Below are 20624 nucleotides of genomic sequence, written 5' to 3' on the forward strand. Positions count from 1 at the left end.
ATCAAGTTCTTGGACTAAGTGCTGCTAATGCATGAATGAAGAACAGCAACAAGACTTAACAAACATGATTAGTATTATCCAACTGCTTTGTTATAAATATATTATATACATTCAAACATCACATTAAAATATTATTCCATTACACCAGAAGAGATTAAGGCTTTATATTATTTACAGAAACAAGCAAGCACCTTAAAAAAAAATAGAACAAAACACCAGTCATTGACATTTCCCTTCTAGCATTACAAGTTTGATACCTTGAGCTCTTGAATACAGCTATTTGCAATGTGCCCAATGCTAGAACTATTTTAAACATTTACTGTCAGGGTAGGAAACACTTAATAGAAGACTCATCAGTGAGCACTCCGCATGAACAAACGTGAGCATGTGTTGTACTGGGTGCCCTCCCTCTCCTCAGAGGCTCGTTAAGTTGAAGGCTTATGCAGAAATGGTTTGCTCAATTCCACATAGAGAGTAGAACAATTTTATTTTACGGGTAACTGAAGACACTTGAGGATTTGTGGCCCTCTGGTGGAGTGGGATTCTTGAAGTCTGTTCCACATTACATCAATTAGATTTAACATGATAGCGAAGACAGAGCTGTAAGATTATCAATCACTAATTTGATTGAACAGTGATGATTTTATAGGCATCCATTACTCTGACACACCGTTTCCATGCAGTGTATTTGGACTCACACATGAAGTGACAAACTGTTGTCACCGTGCCCCCTATAGGTCTTAGGCAACAAGCTATTACTGAAGTGTTAAATAATGTTGATACAACACATGTTTACTACGCCACCATGTACCAATGGAGTGACTGTCCTGCCTTCTGGCTTGCCCGATAGCATTATGAGATACAGTGATGAAGTATGTTCTAAGATGTAAGCAGACATGGCTAAACAAAAAGGTGCTCAGTAAGAGTAATCATCTTCATTTCAAGTATTGTTTCAAGAGTTAGTTCTTTTCATTACAGTCTGTGTTAGCACTTTTTAGTTTGTGCTTTAGAGTCTGTTATTTCTTTGCAGGTCTTGAATTTGGCTGATGGCTTTATTATTTTTTTTTTTTTTAATTTTTTTTTTTTTTAAAAACCCCGACATTGGCAACAAGTTAAGGATTGCAGAAGGCTGGCAAAAGTTACTTAATTTTCTGAGCCCATTTCATGTCATCTGCTCTTGGCTTCTCCCCGGTAACTCCTTGGATAATGTTCTCCAAACACCTCCAGAATCTTATCTTCTCTAATGGATAGTTCAGCCAACCTAAGTGATTGCAAAGGAAAAAAAAGGATTAGTTTGTCATAGCATCCAAAGTTCAAAGTCTTGCAGTGTTTATTTAATAACATTCTTTAAATTAAACCCAAGGTAAATTTAAGGGGAGTTCAGAGGTGGACTACTCTATGGCAAAGCTATCGGAAAAGGGACCATCAAGTTAAGTGATTTGTGTTAGAAGCAAGATATTTGTATTAGCAGCAGCTTAGATTTAGTATTGAAACACAGCAATCAAACAAAAACCCCAATCCAACAATTTCACCTATTTTTCCCCAATTAGCTTCCCCATCACCAAAGCCAGTTCGGCTTTCCCTTGTGTTTCTCAGTAGGTAGTACAGCAAGAAAGTAAATACACACAACATGGCTCGGAAACCTCTGTAGAGCTAGATTGTTCCTGATCAGACACAACTACAGGTTTAACGATCTATGGAAACAGGCACTGTTTTCAGCCACCTTCCGTAGCTGGGCATGACCTTTCCTAGCTCCACTCAACTCACTGTATACTGGTGCCCTTTAGGAAGTCAGCCCATGCAATTCTCATTGATACAGCTGTAACTCCTCAAGGAACGGACGGCTCATTCCTGGTGTCTAAAAACGGCAGTCAGTCCGAAAGCTTTAACATTGGGAATGCCAGAAAGCTCTGTTATCTGACACCTTCCCTGGCAATGATACACTGGTGGACCTTTACGTACACAGGTCAGCTCTGAAACCAAGCAGACTCTGGACTCTGCTGTCTACTCTTAAGTCACTGACAAGTGCACTACAATAACTAGTCCTATTCTACTCAGCAAAGGCCCCTTTTAAAAAGCACATTGATTGCATATTTGTGTCCTCCTCCTCACTTCTACCCTAGAAGACAGAGAATTAGGCCTGCAGAAGCACTTTGCTCCACTGGAAAATCCAAATATGCTTTGTTATGTCAGACCAGTGTGGTATTAACACTGACTGAAAGGACAGAGTGAAGAGAAGCACTTTTTTTTTAATGATAAAAAAAGAAGCAACTAGCCCAAGACTGCTAAAAATGGCTTAAACTTTCAGGACATAGTAGGACTGAAAAAAAAGCTCTTTGGGTGGCAGGATTTTTGCCATCATCTGTAACATCAGGCTTTTTAACAGTACTGTTTTTACATGACATTCTTGTCATGAGAAGTAGATTTGTTTCTTGGCAGATATTTCAAAACTGATAGAAACTGTTTGTTAAAGCCAATGACAGAATAAAGAACCGAAGTGGATTATTTCCACCTGTCTGATTAACTTGAGAGCTTATTCAAGATTGTGCCACACTGGTGACTAAATATACCCACCTGTACAGCAGCTGTAAAATTTAATATACATATAAGAGGAACCTAAAGCCAGTGTTCTGCAAGCTTGTCCACTCCCCTGCCCCAGATCAGAATGAATGAGGGCTGAAAATCCAGAAGCCTTGCTTTAGAAATTTAGAAATTCAAGGTAAGTTGCACTTGCAGACAACATGATCTTTTGAAGGAAAAGTAGCTTTAAGACTTTAATGAACAAAATCTGTTACTAGCATAAGATTACCAAGATACCATGCAATCGGATCTCAGTACAGCCATCAGGCTGAAAGCCAGTCACAAATCTTCCCCTCACGTTCTTTTTATGCTGCATGAGCTCCTAGTGAAACTAACAGCACAATTAGCTTTACTGTGCCATTTTCTAGGTACTCAATACGCTGTCGCTAAATTACATCTTGCTAAGTGAATTGCACAGACTACTAAAAAGAGCTTCTAGTATGAAACAGACAGCAGTACCAGTTGTAATGCAGAAGTAAGTCTCGTGTGGAGACACATGATGGATCCTGTGATGTTTCCGTGGCAGGATGACATGCCAGTCCTGTAGAAATACAACCCAGCGTGGAAGACCAAAGTACGTATGAGACCACTTGTGAATCTGGTTCGTCATGGTTATGAAGATGATAAGGGCAAAGACATAGCACTCCCAAGGACATGTTTCATATAATGTCTCTGTAAAACAAGATGTGTATCTTTAAATACCATGTATGAAAAGGTAAATTTCTACTAGGAAAATGATGTCTTGCCCAGACAGAGCTGCCTGGTTCTGCAGGAACTAACACAGGCCTCAACGAAGCTGCTTTGGCAGAAGTGTCACAAGAGCCAGTGAGCCATAAGCAATTCCAAAATGTCACAGGACAGGCTGGTCAGTGCCAACATCTGTCAGCTCATCATAAACAGGAAGTTAAACTCTGAATTTACCACCTATAAAATTAAATTATTCCTTTCATTCTTGCATTTCTAGTTTGCAAATAAAGTACTTCTGCACAGAGACGAAGCATTTTTATACACTTTAGAACAATGAGTTTCCCTAGAGGGACAGTTTGATCCCTCTTACAAAAGGAATATTATACTCTAACTGCTAATGCTTCCTTGCAAGACTCTTCAGCCACAGATACTCTGTTGAGTTACAGAATCTACCTGTCCCGCCTTCTAGTTGCTCCACCTTCAAGAAAAAAAAAAAAAAACAAAAAAAAAAACCCAACAGTTTCTCTCCCTCTTCCCAGGAACATCATGCTTCTAACAGCTATTACTTGTGATCTTGCATTCATTGATTTCTCCTAGCTTCACACAGACAAATGTTCATTTAAATATCAACAAAAATGCTAAATCCACCTAAGTCAGAAGTAACAGCTTACCTGGGGAAAAAGAAACAAATTTATACGCCATGTTTGCCAACGGGACTAGCGTCATAAAGCAGTTGTCTCCATTGGTCTCTATAAAATCATGTCTGGTAATTGCTGTGGGGTCAATATGGTGTTCTCTAAAAGGTCTGATGAAAGCCTGAAAAAACAAGTTGATAAACAACACCATGGCTCAATAATGATCTTGGAAAGAAAGATAAAAACCCCAAAACCTCCCATGCATTCAAGTCTGATGACTGAGTTTAAGAGAGCTGCATAGTACAAAGCATGTAAACAGGATTCAAACTTTTGTGATTACAACACTTCAGATAATTTGATTTATATTTGCAAAACAATTCAGTTTCTGGAATAGAATACAGTTTTTGATTGCTTTTCAGTTTTATTCTTCTTAATTTTCACTCAAGACATTTAGTCTCTAGGTCTCAAAAACAAAGCATCAGCATCCTAATTTCACAGATAAGAGTGTGTGAAATTCACAAACAAATATAAGTCACTTGGTGAGCAGCATAAACGAAGAAAACACTAGAAAATGAAAATTCAGCCTAACATGTTGTATGGGCTACAGATGCCAGCATTAACAGACTAAATGCAAGTTAAATTACATAGACAAAGTGAAAGTGAACAAAAATAAGCCTAAAACCAACAGTCTTAATTCTGCTGTTCTAGTTCACGTATTTCTGGATAATTACAAGGAATATTCCATATACTTTTTTATTAAATAGAGATTCTTCTAATATTGCACTGTGAGGAGTAATTAATGGTAGTTATGCACAAGTTTATTTAAAAAAAAACAAAACAGATTATTGCTTATTATAAAAGTCAGTGCACCTTCCACTAAGCATCTGGCATTTGTAGCTGCAGGTAATGACACATCTGAAATCCAAACCTTCAGTCATCACCATCCTAACACTACTGTATTTACAATAGGGGCCAGCAGCACAGAGAACTGGAAACATTTCTCACTGGAGTGTCTTCACGTTTTACCAGACAGCTTTTAGAGAGTTTAGCTACAGGAACGATTCTCCACATCTCTGTGTTTATTTGCCTTCTGGAAGATCTATGCAAGTCTAGCCAGGTTTCTATGCTTGTGGTGTCACAAGCCATTCCCACAGTACCTTGGGAAGGTCTGTGAACACTGGTATTGCAAAACTGAGGGCAAACCTTACACAAGGTGATGAAATGGAACAGTGTCACCTTGTACATGTCACAGAGGCCGAGTGTAAACACGGCACCGTGCCATTTAGTGGAGGAGGGTTCTGGGAACAGGGGAGCTGGCTACATTGGCAAGACTGCAAGGCAGCGCTTATATACATTATCCAACACAGCTGGGAATACTGGAAGTGTTTCAGAAAAGTATTTCACAACTTTTTCAAGCTTAAGGATAAGAATCTCAAACCTTTCCAACTATGGGTAGCTCCACAGATCCCCACGTATCTGCTCCCCAGTGAAATAATCCTGACAGAAAGTCAGCCGTGATAACTCCTGCAACTTGAACGAGGAGAGAGGTAGTTAGATATACAAAAGCATTTTTACTGATGTATTCACATTTTATACTTGTTTTACAAGTTTACTTGTTTATCTACCTCTAACTTAGATACAGCTATGTGATATCTAACCAATTTGAATAACCACAAGGTCAGGCAACTAGGAAAAAGAGGTTAAGACGACACCATTTGGTTACAGTCTTCATTAAATTTACAGATTTTGTGCTTAACCCATTTTCTACAGAAGAGCTTGACACATCTTTACAATTGCTGGTTACAATACAAATGCAATACAAATTACAAACACTAGTAAGTTAGAACTGAGTCCCTTAGATCTGCCTACCCTACTCTTCTGCAGTGTCTAAGAGACTGCCTGGCTATGAAATAGCTGTTAAAGCCATCCCAACAGATAATGCTATCTGCAGACCCTTCCTTGTCTCCCTTGGTCACGCATGTCTGTAAACAAGAAGCACTGAACTCCAGCAACTACAGATAAGCACTAATTAAGAAGCCACTCCTTGGTACAGCAACACTATTTACAAAATGAATCTGGAACATCAAACAACTTCAAGACTAAGGCATCTGCAAAGCTACAGGCAAGGCCCCAGAAACCACGCTAATGATTCTCTGAAAGGAACACTGTGCACTTATGGTATTTGCATAATCTGTTAGATATACCATTAAATAGAGGCTGTTGCAACAAGTATAAAGATTTTTCTACCTGCCAACCACAATAACTTTAACACTGTGGTCAAGTAAAGATGATTTTCAGGTCTTGCACATAAAGTCCTATTTCTGCCCTCATGTTCTGGTTAATCTACCTATTCAAGTCTCTGGGCAATCCTGACATTGAGAAGTAAGGATGTAAGAGATGTTACTTGATCAGAACAGCTGTATATTTTCCAGTCAGTCACAGATCTATCAGATGGTGTTTAACAGACACCTATCATTCTTCACCTGCAGAAGTCATCCTACTCCCAGGTTCCCAGTGCCCTGAGTAACAAAGTCTGCAGCAGTTTGAGACTCCCTCCTGCATGAGCTCTACTGCCATGCTCTTTATGCTTTTGAAGAAGAAAATTCAAAGAAGATTGTCAAATAAGTTTCCTTGGTTTTAATGGAGAGGCTGGGGGAATGTGGCATACAGCACAGCAATATGGCTACAGCAACACAGCAAAGAGCGAGATACTGCCCTGGGACTTGTACGCTTGAGGGATTTAGGACAGTCAGACCCTGCCCTTTAAATAACAGGCACACCAAGTGGCACCAGTTCTTCAAACCTGCACATCTTGCTCTGAGCAAGTTTCAAGATAGATTCACCAGGTCTGGATGGAGTCTGGATTTGCTAAAGAATGAGTCAGACTAAGAATCGGGATCCTTTTTCACCACAGTGCTGTCCCTTCAGGTTAATGAAAATATCAGTAAGATCTTTCTGTTCATTTTTTCCCAAGATTGACCACCTGCTGAATATGGATACAAGCATACTTTGTGATTCTCTGTGGAGCCAGCATTCAGGCTCTGAAAGGTGAAGGCAGCACACACTTATTACCTGCAGGTCTGGCTAAAACAATTCAGCAGAAGCATGTCCCAGATTTCCAAATAGCTTCTGCGCCCTATCAAATATGATATACCTGGGAATCGACAGCATTTGGTCTCAGTGCAAATCCCTCATAATCACATACAAAGTTCATGCCAGTTAAAGCACTATATGAGAGCTTGCAGTCTACCGTTGAACAAGTCACAGCAACTGAAAACAAAGATTATGTGTTCAAGACATACGTTTCAAAGCAGCTCAGTTAGCAATTCCCTACTCTCCTTTGGTGCTCAGAGCATAAGGCACAGTCACTTACTACTGGCACATTCTGCAGTTCGCAGAGAAGCCTGTGAGTCCATGCAAACTAGAGGAGTACTCACAGGCCAGGTCAGAGTAGCTGGAACACAGTTCTTTAGTTTTCCCTGTTGATATTTACACAAATCAGGTTGTTTACAGAAGTTGCCCATGGTAACAGTCTTTGCACCAGAAACATCAGGGAGTTGCAAAACCTGAAGTGATGCAGGAAATTTACTTTTTGCTCTGCCTGCCTCACCAACTCTTCTTCAGATGTCTGTGAAGCTAGGAGAATTCCTGGCTCTCTCCTCCACTAGCCAGCATTTGTTTCTCTATGTGTCTGAAGACTTTCTTCAAGCACAGCTTCTCACTTATAGTATTGAGGCTTCTCGTGATGGGCAGGAACCCCCTCTGCTTGCTAAGATGGTAGACAAGACAATTCCAACTCACTTGTAATCCAATCCAAAAGTTAAAACTGTGATTATACTGGTTCATTTCATTTTGACTCCAAGGTATCTTGTTACTCCTTCCTTTCTCACACAAACTTAAAAGCAATCTGAGGTGTGCCAGGAAACAAAACAACAAATGTGCATCTTTCCCCATAAGCCACACAGCTTTATTTACCCTGGTCATGATCTGGACTTTGCCTGATTTCCCTTTTCCAATCAGGATGCTTAGGTCAGCTGCCTTGAGAGTCCAGTTTAATGAAGTTCTTGTAACATTAGCAGGATTGCTAAAGAGCAGGTAACTTTTAGAACATGAAAAGGACGAGGTTGTTCTGTTGTTACTGATCACACGCTCATCTTCAGGGCACAGCAGTTATAGAGTGCCTGCAGCACACCGTATTTCAGATTTACCCCTCCTTGTGGTGACCTTTTGATGTGCTGATCCCTCACCTCTGCAGTCCTTCCCTCCCATTTTCAAAAAGGGAGAGGAAATAAAATCAGGATTAATGTGGCACCTACTACCCCAAAAGGCTTTATTTTCATATTATAAATCAATCTCCACTGCTGAATCCATTATGTAGCTGGCCAAAGCGCTCAAATACAGCAGGAGACACTGCACCCTTTATGTATCACCTTATCATACTGAAAATAGCTTATTTTTTAAAAGGAGTAAGTTCCATACACTTGTTTTTTCAGACCACACTCATAAGCTACAGTGAGACAGGATGGAGCACAATAGCTTTTAGATCTGCACCTAGCAGCTGAAAGAGCAAACAGCCTTGATTCACGAGAAGATATCCAAATACCACTTCACTTTGCAACAACTAAAATACCATTCTTGCTGAGGTAATCCCCCTATTAACCCGCATCGCCTCCAGCACACTGCATTATCAGAGCTTGAAATAACAGCAGGAAGAACAACAAAAATAGAGGCAAAATACTGACAGTTCAATAGATGTTTTGCATGTTACTTTGATATCAGCTGGTAGAAAGCTAGGAGGAAAGAATGAAGGGTGCCTGAAGCAGTGCATTATACTAAGGCAATCTGAAAAAGACCTAACTACCAGAAATCGTATTTCAGCTGTATTGCAGAAGGGCTTACTCTTCAGCAGTTGTGTATGACCAGCTGCAATAAAAAAGCAAAAACTGTACCAAAGGTTATACATGGCTAGCACCGTAACACTTTGTTTGCATCCTGCCTCCAGACTCAGAAGGCACATCAGGCACCAATGAACCGACCTCAATATTCTCATATACCTAGCACTGTCTTCAGTTAGAATGGGAAAACCAAGGCACAAGTTCAGTCACTTCTCTAAGGTGGTATAAGATCTTGATGCTCTGTCACCAAGGTTGGGAGGGCAAGATAAGATTAACAGCCCTGAACGTGAATTAAGGGTTAATCGTTAAGTCAGAAAAAGCAGGACAGTCACAGTATAGATACACACGAACTGCAAATGGTGGATTTGCACACTCATTAGAAGCAAGATCAGTAAAGCATTAGAGAAATACTGCTCTGTACACATTGGTTGTACTCCAGCCTGCTGAGCAGTGGGATGGTGAATCAGCCCATCTACGGCTTCTGTTTGAGGAGGAGGTGAGTACTGAGCAAACACAGGAGGAGGGGAAGAAGGCATTGCAGTTAAGTAGTAAGTCGCACACCTTGCTCAACACACTAGGATTTCTTTGTTTTGGAAGTATACTGCTGAATCAGGAGGAAAGAAAAAGCCCTAGCATATAGTGAGACCAAAGGTGTACAAGTGAACCTCAACCAGTAGCAGACGTTTTAAAGTAAGTGAACACACAACTGACACCGACACTTGCTAGAATGGCTATTCTTTTCCAGCCACCCTGCATCTGTGATCTTTTGTACATGCACACCTCCAGGCACAGCAGCACCCTGGGGACACCTCCGAGGCAGCGAGTGTCTCTCGTCTCAGTCATGGGACATTGACCGCTGGCACTCAGACAGCCAAGTCACCTGCAGGGCAGTGGGTCGCAGGGCTGGAAGTGCAACTGGCCCAGACATATCATTGACACAAGATGGCTTTTGCTCCCTCTTTCATTCCGTTCAGAAAAGCCCTCCCTCCTCCTCTTTCTTGCTTGAGTATCAAATTGAGAGATTACAACTTGCAGCCTTAACGAAGGGCTTCACTTGTCAGCAAGTCACACACCACTTCCTGCAACGCACCTGCTCCCAGGCGCGAGAGGAAGGAAGCCAAATGAGAGCAGGACATTTGAGGTACAAGGTGCTCAAAAGATAGAACCATTTTGCATGTTTGCAACAAAGAGTCGTACTTCACCAAAATTTTACAGAGCCAAGTGTAAGCCTGGCTTTGCACAGGTGTAATTCTCAAATTGTAACCCAGAAGCCTTACAGTGGAGTATGTAAAGTTTAGTATTAACTGTAAAAATTCAGTTAGAGTCTCTGGAATGGAAAAAAAAAATGGCATAAGATGTTATTTAATAACTTGATGCTATTGTGCAAGATCATTGAGAAGGACAGTCATTTTTAGTCAGTGGCTGTACAAACTAGTTGAATATTACAGCACTAAAGAGTCGGGGAGTGGCTGATTCCACAGCAGAAAAACTTCATTTTCTAAAAATCAATATGCTAAAGTTGTTTGTTACTTATATGCTTATAAAAATAAAATGCCTTAGTCATCTGGATTCCACATTCAGCAGCTTTCAGCCCAGAGAAGGCAGGAGTTTGATACTACGGCAAGTTATGAGGCTAAGAAAGTAATCCCTGAACATTTCAACAAGGGTAGCAACTTAAAAGCAAAAAGGCGACTTAATCATTTTGGCTATTTAAAGCTGAGAAACATGCAGTCAGAACTGGACCCAACAGTGCAAGTAAGAAGAGAACACAGCTGAGCTATGAAATAAAAGAAGAGCCTTGCTATCAGATGTATTATACAATCCACTGCCTCCCAGCAATGCCGCCTGAGAACAGGGCACACCTCTCTGCTCACCTCTAACTGCCACAGACTCAAACACCAGACCCAAGGCAGAAATCACGTAGCTTGTGACACTGCCAGAAGCTACCAGTAAAAGGAGATCCCCAAGGAATCAGGGTACTGTCTCCCCTGGAGTTGAACAGCAGCAGATCCTAAAGCAAATATTCATCTACCAAAAGCATGATTTGGCTAAGAACCACTAGCACATAAACTTAATGATAGGAATGGCCAAATTGTATTTTCAAGCCTTTGATCTATTAGCACAAAGCAAGCTATTCCTACTATTTCTCCAGCTGACTGAGTGCTTGCAAAGCACCCATCACATTTAAATGGCAAAATCCTGACAATCTTACATAGGCCTCAGGTTCTTAAACAAAGTAGCATTGTATGTACTTCTTTTTCCTGAAAACGCATTACTAGAAAAAGCCATTAAGCCATCCCAGGAGAAAGTGATTAAAGGAATAGAGAACAATTGACACTATATGAAAACCAAGAGCAAATTTTCCCTCACTAAAAAAACCCCAAACCAACACTTTCGTTTGTATGGCTAATCAAAGTAATCCTCCAGATTCATCCATTTAAAATACTCCTAGGAATCAAGCAGGGCGGGCTCAGCTCTCGGGAGCACTGAGCAGTTTGGTGCATGCAGGCTGGCTCCCAGAGGGGACCCAATACCTGAACATCTCCTGGTGTGGGACGTAAGCAGCCATAATGCCGGTTTTGTTCAAGGGCTGCACTCCTCACCAAAGCTGATCACACTGTCACCACTCACTACAACCACTCCTTCAGGGCAACGCCCCAACACGTGTTCCTGCTCTGAAGTTCAAGAGGCATTATTCTGTGTGAAACAGGGCCACTGAGACCTACAGGTCTTAAGTCCTTGAGCCAAAGTCCCCTGCAACTTTAAGGGAGCCCCTGACACCTCCATAAGCACACAGAGCTTTCTTTGTCCCAGTCCCCGCTGCTGACATAAAGAGAGATGGCACGTCCACTGTGCACACAAGTGGGAAAGCAGAGATCAGGCCGTGCCACCAGCTCCCCTCCACTACCAGGGTGAGGGGCCTCAGGCAGGGAGAAGGGCTCCCCTCTCCCCCATCTCCACCCTGCCCGAGGACAGCTGCCCACTGCTTGAGAAGTTCAGCCCCAATCCACGTTACATAAAGAACAGGTAACTGGTGTCAACATCACCCGCCCGAGTGCAAACCACCAATTATGCTCCGTAACTTCACTTTCAAAACCAGCAGCCTCCAGGATTCCTTGGTGCCAGAAAGGCCTAGAGCTCCTAAGTTAACACAGCCAGCTACTACGAAACGGATCAACAGAAGATGATGTAAGACAAGTTGTGTTAGTGCAATGCAATTTTATTTGTGCAATACAAAGTGCAACAAAACATAGAAACAAAGTTTTACCTACCTAATCACAACTTGTGGAGTCTCCATCTTTAAGAGATGATACAGTTTAGGATGGAAAACACAAAGTTACCCACAGCTATGAAGTAACTGACAGTTACTTCAGGTGGGGTGAAACAGCAGGTGACAAATATCTGGCTTACTTGGACCAACACTGAAGTAAAGGATAATTTTCCTTTGCTAACTGAGGTTTTCCTGGTGTAATTTCAAGGACATTTTCAATCAAAGTTTCAAGTGGAAGCTCATTCTAATGTACAAAGTAAATCCAAAGAGGAGTGACATCGTCACAGTTCTGTCTCTTGCTATAAGGCAGCAGCAGGAGTTTGAAGCGGCTGATCCACGCGCACAGCGGTCCATTTCATAAAGTGTTCACGGTCTCTGGAGTGCTTTCACTCCAGTGCCTGCCAGAGCTTTCACGTGTATTACACACTCATCGTTTGGCTCTGCAATGCAGCTAACCAAGTGCAGCTCTGCAGAGCTACTCAACCTTGAAACAAAAAGGTTTAGGGCCTTGATCACAACAAGTTTCTATTTTGAAAATGAACCAAGTTATTTGTTTCTGCATGCGCTCTCTGGCTAACCAACAACATCTGCAATAGTGAAATGTGTACCTCAGGTTTTAAAAAGTTAGTTTCCTGTCTCTCAAGACAGCTATGATTTCTTGTATCTTGTGTTATGTCACAAGATGTTTCTAAAGATACCTGCCCTACATGGGGCCATTCTCATGAATATAAACAGGTTACAACACAAACTTACCTTTTTTTAAGACTGCAATAAACAAATGTGGCTGCAGATAAAAGTCAGATATCAGAAACAAGTCAATGAATTTGGAAAAAAAGCTTTAAATTCCTATACAAAGACATAAAGAGGGAGGGAAAAACGAAGAACAGAATCCACGGTGTACTTGCCAAACTTTATCTAGATACTATTAATATCCCACCTCTATATATATACACATACCACTCACGTATCTTGAATAATATGCTGGACACCACAAACTCACCTGAAAGTGTAAGAGCTTTTTAGCCTAATCTCACATGTTTTGGTGGGGCTTTTCTGCTTATCACACAAGTAATACCTATGCCAGCCTTGTCCCCAGCACTACTGAGCTCCTCTTGCGGTGGCAGAGGCTGCTCTGGTTCTGCAGAACTGCTAGGTTGGTGTCCTGCTGCAGTGGGACAGTTCAGCTGCAGCTGAAAAAATGGGAGCATTAAACCTCCACCATACCCAGCCTTCCTACCCAAGCCTACCCTGGAGCTAACCGTGTGCATGCAAACAAAATACCAAATTCAAGTCTACGTAGTTGTCAGCTTGCACAAACAGGAAAATTTTCATAGCTTCTCAGCAGCTGAGATTATTCAGAACAGGGCATGACTGGATTTAACACAGAAACAACAACAAAATAAATCCATCCTCTGCCCACTCGCTCTTTTCTCCTTTTTCGCTTGTGACAGTGAGGAAGGGAAAAGAATTGCCTTGTCTCTGCTAAACCAGCCTGGAAGACAGAGACTCACATGCCTCTTCCTTTCCAGCAAGATCATATTTAGTCAGCAGAAAATAACTCAGTTCAAAAGCTATTGTAAAACAACTCCACCAAGTTCTCACCCCATAGTTCTTCCCTCACTCCACAGCAGGAGTACGTGCAGGTGATTCAGCACAGCAAGCGACAGCACGCCATGTGAGTTCACTTCTGAGCCGAGAGCCTGCTCACATCACACAAGGAAGTAAGTGCTTTCGGACTGCCAGCAACAGGAGGATCAGATCTTTTCCGTCCCAAGAATTTCTAGGTTAAGATCTTTACAGTGTTATGCATGTTACAATTATGTGTGCTTTTAAAGGCATGAAAAAAGAAGATGTAACATAGCCTTTAATTATAGATACAGGGCTTAGGCTAGGGAAAATTATGCAGAAGGTTCAAACTACTCCTTATTCTTAGAAGAAAATATATATTTACATAGGAGTACACAGGGTGTCCCAACAACGCATCTTAATGAACAGGTCTGTGCAGCAGATCAGATCCAGCCCACTGGATCACGGACCACTTTCAGATTTCCAAGATGTGAACTTGATCTAGAGCTATGTCTTTATTAGCAGAATATTTTATTTGTGATCATCACTCAAAGGTCAATATTCCAATGTAAGCTTCAGGAAAGCTCTCCATAGGAACACATCTGACAATGTGACTCTATTCCCTATCTTACCCATCATATTGCACATGCTATTTAGGAATTAGGGCATTTATGGGGATGAGTTTCATAGAACTTAATAAAATCTAATCATCACTGGGAATTATAGACATCATTCACACTTTATCTGGAGAAACAATGTATTGAAGGAAGACAGCAAAACCAAACAGCACGCAGCACTTATTGTTTTATTGCACTCACTTTTATACACTCTATCAGTTATTTCCACACTACTTTATTTACATAGAATTCAGATTCTACTACTTTAATCATTCACTACTACTTAAATAATATTATCAGTGAATTGGCTGCTTTATCAGTTAAATTCGTAACCAGGATATCAGAGAACTTAAGCTTTTATCAATATTAACTTTGAGATGAAAGCCAGTTGCAAACAGATTGCGCTACAGGTCAACCATCATTACCGATTCTCTTGTCTACATCTCTCCTCATCGTCACGGAGCAGCTCTCACATCATGTTCTGCCCCATTCCTCCCAACACCTCTGCCTCACCAGCAGAGAGCAGGCAAGACTAAATTAGGCCAAGGGAGGTGGTATGATTCATAGTGGGAGGACACTGCTCCCCATTAGCCCCAACACAAAGCCAATAACCCTTAAACAGACATCAGGAGTTACCATTTCTCAGCTTCCGCAAAAATTCATAACATCTCTCACGGTCTGAATCTGCTGTTGTGTTTTGTTTTTTTTTAAATCATTAGCAATATTCAGTGATTATGAACAAGTACTATTCTCTTCTAAAAGATACACCACCTCACACAGTTTATAGAAAAGTTACTTTTATTATAAAGCACAGAAGCTGAACACCTATAGCTAGCTTATATAGTGTCCTAATGAATGACACCAGTTGTTCTCCTTTCAGTTAACAAGGCAATTCATAAAAAGCATGTAAACATTCACACATACCCAACACAAGAAGTTAATACAGTGTTCAATATGCATCGCAAGTATGGTAGAAGACCGGTGAAATGCTTAGCTACTGTTCTCTTCCCTCCCTCATCCCACATTAGAAGTTTACCAGAAAGTTATGAAAGGTATGCATGGTAGAGCTGACTCTTCTGATTTCTAGCTTTAATCCTCTTTTCTTTTCCCACGTCCCCTCCCATACATACGTGACCATACAGCTACCAGTAACGTTTGCTGCCGAGATAACGCCAACAGACTGAGTCAGCCACCTGCTTCAGCTCAGCCTGCTCCACCGCCCTTTCTTTTGCCTGTTCTCAAGAAAGTTTCTGTGCAACAGCATTTCCATACTATTCTGATAACACAAAGCTCATGTAAACACAGACTTTTTGCTCTGAGTGTTAAGCAACATTCAAGTCATACGCAGGTTTAGGCTTAGAATGATGTAATGGATGTTGGAGTCCCTTTTCACACCCAGCTTATTCTGAGATAAGTTTTTCCTTTAGGTAATTCCATGCAATTCCCAATTCTATTGGTAAAGCTGTAAAGCATTGTAATTCGATGCTGTACAAGTCCTTCTCCTTCACTGGAAAGGTGAAATCACCGCTCACACTGCACCTAGACCAGTTAGCTCTGTATTGCTAACATCCAGACAACTTAAATACCTTTACACATCTCAGGCAAAGACAGGAGACCAAGCTTGCTGGCCTAGGCTTCTAATCAAACGAAGTAATAAGAGACCACAAGTCACATTTATTACCACAAGAAAGCTGCAACTTTTCTTATATTGCTGGAAAAAAGTCATAATTCAGGATAAAGGCCAAACTTCACATAATGACATGAAAACATAATACCTAAAATTACTCATTTTTAGTTACCAGTCCCCAGAAATTAAGCCAGTTTGATGCCTGAAATACCTTTTATAAGATTTCTCTTGGGCTTTTGCTTTCTGAAGAGTTTTCGTAAATATTTTTGTCGATCAATGTATTTTGTTTCCAACTAGCCTTGACAGCTATTCTGACATTTGCAATGACTATGCAAGAACACCAAACTTAACTAGCTACCATAAAAACTTCACCTTTGAAAAACTGAGAAGTCACTGAAAGACAAAGCAGCAACAATTTCTGCAGATGATCTCAGTTTCAGAGGCACTACAATTGCACACACACAAACATCCCTCTCTCTTTCCAACAGTAAGTCAAGCCTGAAAGATCACACACTTCTTTCCAGCATTACAACAGTCTTGCCTTGTTCATGGCAGCGAACAGTTCCTACTTACATATCCCAACAATAACAGAGGGCGTGTGTTCCAGTCGCAAGTAGAAGAGAAGGTTGTAAAAATTGAAACAGATCAGAGAGAAGCATAAGATGACAGAGATCCATTCTTGTAGTCTCTTTCCTGTTGGAAAAAAAAAAAAAAGGAAAAAAAAACATGTTTTACTTTTATCTGAGAGGACATTTTGAAGTCTGAAATAATATAGACAGATTATTCTACTGCCTGGATGACTCACTCCATTTGTCTGACAGAGAACTGAAACAGGAACTTATTTATCCACGGGAGGTGTGCATATATTGTTAAATGACATTCCCCTTCCCTGAGCCACTACTAACCCCTTCCATCTGCCCTTGCCCAAATAACGGGGACAAATCTGACATCATCTCACATTGTCCTAGTTTCCTCTTCCCTGCGGTTGCTAGCATAATGTTCCTCTACATCACATCTTTTTTCAAATTTGCACTTCATTCAGTATACAGCATTGCTGCTATAGCTGAATCCGGGAACAAATTTCCGGCCTCGGATGCCCCCAAGTTAAATCACCTATATTTAAAATCTCAGAGCTTGTAAATAAAGCTGTTGGACTAACAGGAAAAAGTATCACTTTGGTGCTACAATTGCTTTCATAACGTTGCAACTTCTTAAGCTTGCTTACTTAACTCCTGCAGTCTCGCCTTTGCCTTCCTGCTCCTAGGCAAAATGCTATGACCTCTCAGCCATTCTGAGATGACAGGAGACAGAATAAGCAAAGAGAAAGAACTGGCACAAATTCTCTCTTGTACCTTCCTGTACTACTTCGTAACTCTAGAAAAACCTCGTTTATTGCCTATAAAAAGAGGACACAGAGTATAGTAACACTGAATATTCAGATTAGCAGCAGAAAGCTTCTGCCTGTCAGTCACTGCTAGATCCTCACAAGGCACTGCTGCTGAGAGCAAGGGAACACTCAATGCAAAATCCGCATGGATTAAGGCATCAGAAAGACCTTTAATGCCTACATCCAAGAAAGAGAGCTGAGCTGCCACCTTGGCCTGGGGGGACCCTGGCTGTAGCTAGCTCTTAACACGCTCAGGAGCAGACAGGTCAGTCTTCACCTATTTTAGGGGGCCAGTCAGCACAGCTGTCTCTTGCCCAGGGCTTCCCAGAGCAGGTGACCCTGCAGTTCATTCCCACTCCCTCCTGCAGCCACGCACACTTCACACCACTCGAGTTCGAGGCCAAGCAATGCGCAGGGGAACAGTCAGTGCGCACTACATGCGAGGTCAGCATCCTCTCATAGGAGCAGAGACATACTCACATGTCTGGCATGTATTCAGGACAGGAGCTTCTCTCCTACTACTCCTCTATGTTGACCTACTGCCTGATCAAATTTCTCCTCCTAAATGCTAAATCAAGTCCTTCTTCTCAACTATACCATGCAATGAAAAGGAAACTAGGAACAGCAAAGGAGAATCAGGATTATCTCCAATGTGCCTACAATGCTGTATTTTAAAGAAGTGCTAATAAAGACTTTTACAGTTCAGAGGTTTTTTTTTCTAGAAAGGCCATGAGTATATAAATTAATATTCTCCGCAGTAGCAGAGAATCATAAAATTAAATTAAGACACAAGAACAAGCATACTTCAACATAGCATCAGGTCACAATGTGAGAGATTCTATAAAGAGATCCCTGGAGTAATGAAAGTAAGAGTTAATTAACACTCACTTCCTGCATAAGAAAACCACACCCTGATTAGAGGAGCTGAGAGGGTAGATCCTCACGGAACAATTAGCTGACTGCAGGGAGACACTAGGCTCCTTACTAGCAAGGCCCATGAGCTCAGTCTATGCAAACTGTGCTCTGAACACGGGGATCCGAGGACAACTGTCTGGAGATAATCCGTGTCCAGAAACACGGCCCCAGCCCCAGCCAGGCTAGGAAGGCGAATCAGTTGAAGGAGCAGAGTCAGCACAAATAACTTGTGTTTAGAGAGCACTCAAATTTAAATGTATGTCCTGCATGAAGGACTGAGGTGCCAAAGCCACTAAGTACATGCTTAAATAAATCATGGAAATATTCCAGAGCCATATTCACTCTGCACAATTATATGTAATCCCCGTTCTTAAGAATTGAGTAGTTCATCATGTACTTCCCCCGTAGCACATATTCACACGTTGTTTATGTAAGTTATTTATGTAACTCCAGAAAAAGATTGCACATCTAATATATTATCACAGCTTGCTGCTGATGGATATCACAATATGTATATTGCTCCACAGACTTCCCAGGAATGCTATAGCTAAAGATGATGGTCGCAAGCTGTTTGGGGAAGAAAATCTTTCCCTTATGAGCAAGAACACAGTGCACAGGGAAAGTTAGTGATGGCTTTTCTGTAAAGCACAGCAATCAGTCACAGTCTGGATCAGAATTGAGTATCTTGACCAGCGGAAAAACATCACACACCACCTTCTTACAAGGCAAGGAAGAGGTGACCAATACAAGCTGAAATAGGCAGACTTGCCCTGAACAGTCTAGAAAACTGAAACTAATGAATGCATGCATTTCTTTATCATTGCTTGGCTCTGTGCAAGTAAGAACTCTGTGCTTTTCCAGTAATTGCCTTGAACATGCAAGCTAAGCTGTTCAGCTGACCTGCCGGAAACTGAAAGATGCTGGAAGTGTGTCTTCCCTTTCCTAATCCTTCACCTGTGAAGGAATTCACTAGGAATGGCATGAATACCTAGCATTGCTCACACTGTGACCTAAAAAGAAATAGCAAATTTATTATAAGGAGTTTAGAGTTATTTCCGCAGCATAATCGAATGGCTGGAGTCACTTAATTGAGCTCTGACAAATAGCAAGCTCCAGGAAGACAAGACCAAAACAAATATTCAGACATTCCTCCAAATATTCAAACATTCCTCTGCCCCATTCTGAGGTGCTCACTGAATAAATATTTTGAAGCGAAAGCTTCTGTTGTTACCTTGCTTAGCAATTAAATTTGTACATCTGCTTTGGGATGGAAACTTTTTGTTTGTTTGTTTTTAGAGGGAAGAGAATTCTGGGCCGGTTCCAGTTTAAAAATCTCCACCCCAGCAGCTCAACCATGAGTCCGCAGTTGAGACATCAGCTCCAGTCCCACACTGGCACCTTCTCATAACCTGACCACCCACCCTCTCCATAACAGTGCCTTCTCAGCCTCTCAAAAGCCTGCTTTAAAAGCGGTGTGCTAGGTGTGTTCATCAAGTCTCAGTTTACGAGTGACAAGTGTCAAACGCAAGGGAGGCCTCGCTGGTGGCCGCACAGCAAAGCCTCTCCCCCAGCGCCCAGCCTGCGCCTGGACCCATCTCCAAGACACCGGGAGCCAACAAAGGAGCCCTCGACGACACCAGAGACGCAGCGGCTCGCCCAGCGCACAGCCCGCTTCCCAGACCCGCTTTAGCCGGCCGCACGCACGGCCCTGCCCAGGCCGGGCAGCACACAGACGAGGGGCCGCCGGCACCCCACCGCCCGCCGGCCCGGGCCGCCCCGCCCAGCGCGGCCCGGCCCCGGCAGGGCCCAGCCCGGCTCCTCCCGCTCCTCCGGGGCTCCCCGAAGCCGCGCCGGGAGGGGCCGCGCTGCCCCAGGGCGGCGGGGGCAGGCACCGCCACCCCTCCCGCTCCCCGAGGGACCCGGCCCTGACGGAAGCCGCCCGCCCGCCCTCACCTGGGGAGTAGAGCTCGGCCAGCTCGCGGGCCCCGGCGTGCTGCGCGCCCCACCGCCGGCTGCCGCCCTCGGGCTCTTCCGCGGCCTCCGGCTGCGGCCCCGCCGCCTCCGCCCGCGTCGGGACGCTCTCGGCGGCACCGCCGCTCGCCATGGCCCGGCCCCGCGGCTGCTCCTCCTCCTCCTCCTCGAGGCCGGCGGGCGGCGGCGAGCAGCGCCCAGGCCCCGGCGAGGCGCCCGGCGCCAGCCCTGCGGCCCGCGGCAGCATCGGGAAATGGGGCCGCGCCGCGCGCTGCGGCGGGGAGGGGCGGGGGGGGCCGGCGAGCGCGGCTGGCCACGCCCCCGCACCGCCTCCCGCCTATCGCCGGCGCCGCTGGGCGGGGCGGTCCCACCAGGGCCCCCTCGCGCGCCCCCTGGCGGCGCAGCTGAGCCGTCCTGCCCGCCACGGCGCGGAGCCGGTCCGGTCACCGGGCGCTGCCGGCACCAGGAGGGGT

At 43.1% G+C, this 20624-nt stretch overlaps 1 protein-coding gene across 1 annotated transcript; it reads right to left on the bottom strand.

The window, feature by feature from the left end:
- Positions 1–55: 55 nt before the first annotated feature.
- On the bottom strand, positions 56–20415 carry PEDS1 (plasmanylethanolamine desaturase 1). Its single transcript, XM_086761032.1, has 6 exons — positions 20134–20415; positions 16452–16571; positions 5341–5432; positions 3939–4083; positions 3040–3252; positions 56–1261 (listed from the first exon to the last, which is right to left on the bottom strand). Exons 1-6 carry the CDS (start codon positions 20396–20398, stop codon positions 1140–1142), a joined length of 957 nt encoding a protein of 318 aa, XP_086617158.1. The 5' UTR covers positions 20399–20415; the 3' UTR covers positions 56–1139.
- Between the last annotated feature and the right edge of the window lie 209 nt (positions 20416–20624).

Source organism: Chlamydotis macqueenii, chromosome 16 (genome assembly GCF_036417535.1).
Source record: "Chlamydotis macqueenii isolate bChlMac1 chromosome 16, bChlMac1.mat, whole genome shotgun sequence".
Taxonomy (NCBI): domain Eukaryota; kingdom Metazoa; phylum Chordata; class Aves; order Otidiformes; family Otididae; genus Chlamydotis; species Chlamydotis macqueenii.

What these genes read in the sequence shown, in the direction of transcription:
- PEDS1 (XM_086761032.1), bottom strand. Translation starts at nt 20,398, where the DNA reads ATGCTGCCGCGGGCCGCAGGGCTGGCGCCGGGCGCCTCGCCGGGGCCT. An exon ending in GGCCGAGCTCTACTCCCCAG is followed by an intron (nt 16,572 to 20,133) that starts GTGAGGGCGGGC and finishes TTTTTCCAACAG; the next exon opens with GAAAGAGACTACAAGAATGG. An exon ending in ATTTGTTTCTTTTTCCCCAG is followed by an intron (nt 3,253 to 3,938) that starts GTAAGCTGTTAC and finishes CTTGTTTTACAG; the next exon opens with AGACATTATATGAAACATGT.